We start from the raw sequence: 6,000 nt of genomic DNA, 5'->3' as shown, positions 1-6,000 counted from the left end.
CTGCTTGCTGAGGCGGCACCCGGGGACCCCCAAACGGGGTTGGGGTCGCCCCTGTGAGGCGTGGAAGGGGCGCGGCGGCTCCGAGATGGCGGCGGGGCCCCGGTGCCGTCCCCATCCCCTTCCCGCCTCCCAGCGCCGCCTCCCGCCCGTCCCCTCGCTGCCGCCCTCGCTGCCGGGCGCTGCTGAGGCGCGGGAGCCGCCGCCGATCTCTCGCTCGCTGCCATGGCCGCGGTGGGTGCTGCAGGGCCGGGTTTGGGTTGTTTTTGGGTCGGGTCGGGTCGGGCAGGGCTGAGGCGGGCACGACCCTGATGTCTTCGCCTTCCCCGGCGCAGGTGACGAGGGGCACGGCCACCCGCCGCAGCCGCCTGAAGCGCTCCGACGGCAGCACCACGTCCACCAGCTTCATCCTGAGGCAGGTGAGCGGCTGAGGGGGCTCCGGGGGGCTCCGAGGGGCTTCAAGGGGCTCTGGGGGGCTCCCCCTCGGCCCCCCGGGGCTCGCTTGGAGTTGGTGAAGTTGTGTGAGCGCTCGCTGTGTGCTCCTCCTGTGCGGGGTTATCGTTATTTCCACCCCCTGAGGTGGTCGCGGGGTGGTTTTGGGGAGCTGTGTGTGGCGGTGCTGACAAGAAACCCCCATTCCTGAGGGAGCAGGAGCCCATTTTTTGGCCTTCCTTGCCGTGAGGAGTTGAGGGGCTCCGGGCTGCTCGCTGCTAATTATACCCAGCCCTGCTTCCCCCGGCGTCACAGCAATTTAGACGAAGCCTCCTGCTAATAACTAGTTCCCTGGATAAAACAGTGGCTAGCAGCCGCAGCCGGCGAAGCCTCGCTTTCTGTCCCGAGTGCTGTTGGTCAGAGTAAAACCATTAATCAGCTCGGGAAGTGGAAGAGGTGAAAGGTTCCTTGGCGTGTGGCTTCACAACCCCCCAAATTTCTCAGTGCTGCTCGTAGAAATGTAAAGGAGCCGAAGGAGAGCGGGTGAGGGCCCTTGGCAAGCCGAGGGAGGCTTGTCGAGCTTGGAAGCATCTGTGGAGACACACGAGGTGTGGGGCTGCCCCATGGGTGAAGGATGGAGCGCAGCCCTTCCTCGCTTCCAGCAGGGCAGGAGGAGCTGCAGGGATCCCGGCCAAATGAAGTAGAAATCCGACAGCGCCAAGGAAATGGAAGGGCACCACCAGGTGGGTGAGCACGTCGTGGTAGCCCAGCAGGTGACACACGTGGCTGGAGGTGTCCCGGAGAATTTTCAGGCTGTTGGAAATGCCTCCTCCAGTGCCTCACGGGTGTGGTGCTCACGCAGGGCTTGGGACTGAGACACCCCGAGGGGAATCGGGGTCATTCCTGAGCACGGGGTGTCCGAGGGAGCCAGCCTGCAATGCCTGGCACCGACAGCCTGCAGCTGGCAGCACTCACAGCAGTGCCTGGGGAAAGCTGCTGGGTGTGACGGGTGAATGAGGTGGCATCAAATGGCTCAGCTGTGCTCCAAACATGCTGAATGTTTCTTCTGCTTTGCACTTTTTTTTGGTCTTTTTTTTGGTCTTTTTTTGGTTTTCATGGCTTAGGACTCGTTGTGCTCTGGAGGTGCTGTGGGATTCAGTGTTTGGTGTCCTTTGGGGAAGATGTGGAAACTTGGATTTACTTTTGAAATCCCCCTTGGTGGGGTAGCAGTGCGTGCTACGCAGGTCATAGTGCTTCTGAGGGGCACTACCAAATATCTAATGCTCCTCGTTTTGATGTGGCAGTGTAATAAATAACATTTTGCAATTCTTGCAGCCCTACAATTGGATGAATTGGGATGGAAGTTGCAGTGTGCCAGGATTATTTGCCTGTCCTCTACTATGTCCTGTGGCTTCCAAGGTTTGGGTTCAGACCTTCAGATCCTCCCGTGGATGCTGTGCACATGATATTTGCTGTGCTCTCCACGCTGCTGTAGCCACAGGCACCGTTTGTAAGCACGTGTTGCAGGCGGTGAGAACACACGTCTGAGGGAGAATGAGGGCAGCTGCGTTCCTGAACGTCGGTCCTTTCCGAAAAGCCAGGTAGATGAGTTTATTTTAGCCACTCTCCGAGATGACTTTTCAGACTTCAGTGCTTTTGGACGGCAGGAGATCCACGGTCATTCTGTACCCGGAGACCTTCTGAGCAGGCAAGCGCGTTAGCTCCCTGCATGAGATCAGTGGGAAGGTTTCACTTGGATTGTGTGAGCTGAGCAACAGAAATAACTCTTGGGTTGCCTCCCACCTTCCCCTCGCTGAGGGAGCGTGAGTAGAGGAGCTGCATCAAAGCAGTGCTTAGGAAAGGGTCGCGTTAGTTCTTCCTGTGCGTTCAGTGTGATGTTCCTCACCACGTGGAAATCCTGCTCCTCGCCACTCCTGTACACGCTGCGGTGTGCCTGTGCTCCCTGAGTGCTGGAACGAGCACTTCAGGGGTAGCTTTTTTTCTTTGAGAAGTGGAAAGCAAGTCCTGGTAACAGGAATGGCCTTCAAGTAATGTTGGAGGTGTAAGTATGATTAAAAGAAAGATAAATTCTGGTAGTAAGATTTGCAAGAAGTGTCTCGGAGGAGGTTAAATCTGTTTTGGATCTCCTATGTGTTGTGAGGTGTGGAGTAGTTTTCACAATACCAGTGGATATTTTATTCTTTTCCTCCTTTTTGTGTAAGGGGATGCACAGGTCCCCCAGCCTTGAGCTCTTTACTCGACTTTTCATTACGTCACATGTAACTTTTGGTTTAAATTCATTGGTCAGTCCAGCTTAGTGCCAGAATAATGTTTGGACAAGCTTCTGAGTTTGTGTTTTTGTCAGGACCGGGCAGTGATAAGCACGGGCAGTCACTGTGAGTCTCCTGTGTGTCAGCAACAGCAGAGCTACAAACGTACCGTGCGTGTGGAAAGCTGACAGTGCCCGTAATTGCCTCTTGCTGGAGAAGCGCTGCGCTGCAGGACAGGCACCGAGCGATGTACGAGTGGGGACAGGTAGGCAGGGCTGGCAGTCAGAGGGTAATTTCTCCGAGGGTAAGGTCACTCGTAGCCTCGTGCGACCTTCAGGCTGCTTTGGGAGGGCAGCGAGTTGTGCAAAGCGGTAACACGTTGCCTTTCCTTCGGCGTGGGGCTGGTTTAGGTCCCGTGTTAGAAGGTGGGCGACCTGCTCCTCTGTGCTTTGCTCCACCAGCAGCACGAGGTGCTCGCTGGGGCTGAAACTCATGCAGGTTCCTGCTGGAAGGCAGCAGCCGTGCTCCTCCTGCTCACCTGGGGACAGTTCCAAGCTAAATTGCTTTAAGGTCCGTGGGGATGAATGTTTAGCTTAATGCCAGTAACAACCATCAATTACAGCACTGATTTGTGAACGGGCTGGAGCTGTTCTCCAGTTTGGTAACTGGAAGCATTCCTCTCCTGATCCGCTGTCTGCAGCACAGTTTGGTGGTGGTACAGCAGGACAGAGCTCACGGTGCTGCTCTCGGTGTGCTGCGGGCACCTCTGGCTGCTGCAGGAGGGCTGCTCACTGCTCAGCCCCATCCAGCCCGCTCCAGGGCAGCCGAGCAGCTCCAGCACCCCCAAAATGCTGCAGGTTTTGGGTGCTGCTGCCTGGGTGCTGCCGAGGCTGCGAGCAGGCCTGGTGCTGAAGCTGTTAACGCCGAGCTTGAGCGAAGGCCGGGGGTACAAAATTGTTCTTCTTACGTGGCGGGTGCTGCTCGAGTCTATTTAACAAGTCCCTGAAGGGACAGAAGTCAATTATCAGCCTGGTGGCATAGGAGAAGAAGTAGGCCAGCTGAAAACACGCGCTGATGATTTTGCCAAGGCTGTAATAATAATTCATTGTTGGCTTGTTTGTTGTTCCCCAAGGATTTTGTTTCCACCTCCTGTGTTGACATGAGGTGACTTGTACTGCGAGTATTTTTTCTCCTTTGACTTCTGGTAGCAGCGTTCTCGCTGCCTGTGCTTTCTTCCAAGTAATTCCATTGGGAGAAGTTGGGTGACCTGCGAACAACAACAGAAGTTGCCCAAAATCTCGTCAAGTGAAGTGCCCCAGGGGCTGCTCCCTTGCTGCAGGGGGTCCTGGCGGGGCAGAGACTGCACCTCCTCCTTGCCAGCTGCGTGTGCCAGGAGTCACTGCAGCCTGTGTGTGTGCTGGTACAATTTGGGGAGGAGAAGCACAGCAAACAGCTCTGTCTGTGTAACTGGACTAGAGAGCAGTCAGTGGAAATTCTCTTCACCTCTTGCCAGAGACTTCAGGTGGAGTGTACTTGTCCGCTCCAAGCACATCCAGCTACGTAAAGCCATATTTAGACATAATTTTATTTCTGATTTTTTTTTTTTTTTGCTGATTATTTTTTAAATATAGTAGAAGCTAAAGTTGGTTTTCTTTTAGGATAGTTAAACCCCGCGTTGCATCCCTGGTAGTGCTTGTGCTTGCTGCTTTTTCATCTGTAATACTGACAGGAAAAGGAAACAGGAAAATCTTCTGCTATTTGACCATCTCCTAAGCCACGGCAATGTTTTTAATGGTTGAAAAAAGAGTGAATCTCTCTCAGAAGGGTTTTGCTGCTTTGTTTCCAGGTTATTTTTTCCTCTGCCTCTGGACACGCGATTGTGGTGTTCTCCCTGCGGGACCAGGCGGTGTGCTCTAGCTGGATGCTGGCATCCACGTTCAGTCGTCTCTTTGTTCAGACAAGACAAAGTAGTTTTTGTGTATCAGATTTGGGAAGTCCTGAGGGCATCTGAGCCCTTTGTGTTGTTGATAACATCTGAGGGCCTTTCCCTCAGCACACACGACACGTAACCAAGCACCCAGTTGCCATCCCAGGTGTCTTCTCAGCTGGGAAGCACGCGAGTTCAGTCATCTGCCCAGGAAAATGCCAGCAGAGTGCTGTGCACCAGCACTTTGCAAGAGCATTGCATGGCCAGAAGTGCAATTTGGAGCTTTTCAGTTGATGGTATTTGCTGACTGTGCTGTAAAGTGGTGATCCTGGGTGGGAGGGTGCCTGTGCTGGGATCTGCTGCCAAACTGAGAGCAATCTCATCCCTGCTTCTGGGTAAGAGGAATTCATTTTGGTCCTTGCCGATGAGCGATGTACCTAGGCAGATGCAGTGATCTTCTCGTAAACTTTTTTTCCTTTCAATTCTTGTTTTAAAGCCATTTTCCTGAGGATGTAGCGAGCCATCAGTGGATGACCTTGAGACCTTGGTCTTCTGTAACACCGATTCCTGATAGTGGTAGGTGGGTGACGCTGAGTGTCCAGCCCAGTCTAGATGTGCAACAAACCAGGCATTTCTCACACCCCAATGCTGCTTAGATCGATAAAACACAGATCTGCAAGGAGCAGATCAGAATCTCCGTGATTTACCAGGATGAGCTCAATTCTACGATGAGTCATTAATTTCTAAAATATAACTTACTGTCATGGAATCTGATTATGTCTTCGACACAGGGCTGGATCATTATTTTTTTTTTTCTATACAGCATTTAGAAGCTGTTAAAGCGTTTGACAGGTGAATAAAAGATTCATCCCCATCTCCACAGAACGCGAGGCTCGTCTTCGTGGCAGGGCGGCATTGTTTTAACTCGCCTTTGTTCTCAAATCCCTGTGCTTAGCTAGTGCAACTTTTAACTCAAACCCTGATAAATCCCTGCTGACTTTGGTTTAACCTCTCCTGCGGACTTGGAGTGTCCCTCGGAGCATCCTCCTTTCTTGGTCTCTGTGTTGGGCACAGCGGGAGGTTTGGCTGTCCCACGTATGAGTGCTGGCCTTTGGCACGGGGCTGCCTTGATCCCTGCCTCCCAAAATCCTGCCTTGGTTGTTTTTTTGGGTTAGGGGTGGCTGCGGGGCGAGCTTCACCAGTCTGAAGTGGCAGGAGAGGGAAACTTCCGTGGCTTTTCCTCTTGGGAAGTGGAGAATAGGAAATGTGGCTTCCCTCTGTAGTCCTTCTATCACCGCGAGGAAGCCAGCAGGCTGCCCGTGAGTTTCGGTTCCTCATCTGTCTCTGTGTCACCGGGAGGCTTAATTGAATGCT

At 53.5% G+C, this 6,000-nt stretch overlaps 1 protein-coding gene across 3 annotated transcripts in view; it reads left to right on the top strand.

The window, feature by feature from the left end:
• Nucleotides 1–207: 207 nt before the first annotated feature.
• CACNB4 (calcium voltage-gated channel auxiliary subunit beta 4) overlaps nucleotides 208–6,000 on the top strand; it is a 65,007-nt gene continuing 59,214 nt past the window's right edge. For all 3 annotated transcript variants that reach the window (XM_032189740.1, XM_032189742.1, XM_032189744.1), the window contains exons 1-2: nucleotides 208–231; nucleotides 333–416. In XM_032189740.1, coding sequence (XP_032045631.1) covers nucleotides 223–231; nucleotides 333–416 — 93 coding nt within the window. In that variant the 5' untranslated portion in view covers nucleotides 208–222. The remainder of the gene's footprint in view (nucleotides 232–332; nucleotides 417–6,000) is intronic.

The sequence above is a fragment of the Aythya fuligula genome, chromosome 6 (genome assembly GCF_009819795.1).
Source record: "Aythya fuligula isolate bAytFul2 chromosome 6, bAytFul2.pri, whole genome shotgun sequence".
Lineage (NCBI taxonomy): Eukaryota > Metazoa > Chordata > Aves > Anseriformes > Anatidae > Aythya > Aythya fuligula.
Note: the sequence above shows the minus strand (reverse complement) of the source record. Positions and strands in the feature narration are given on the sequence as shown.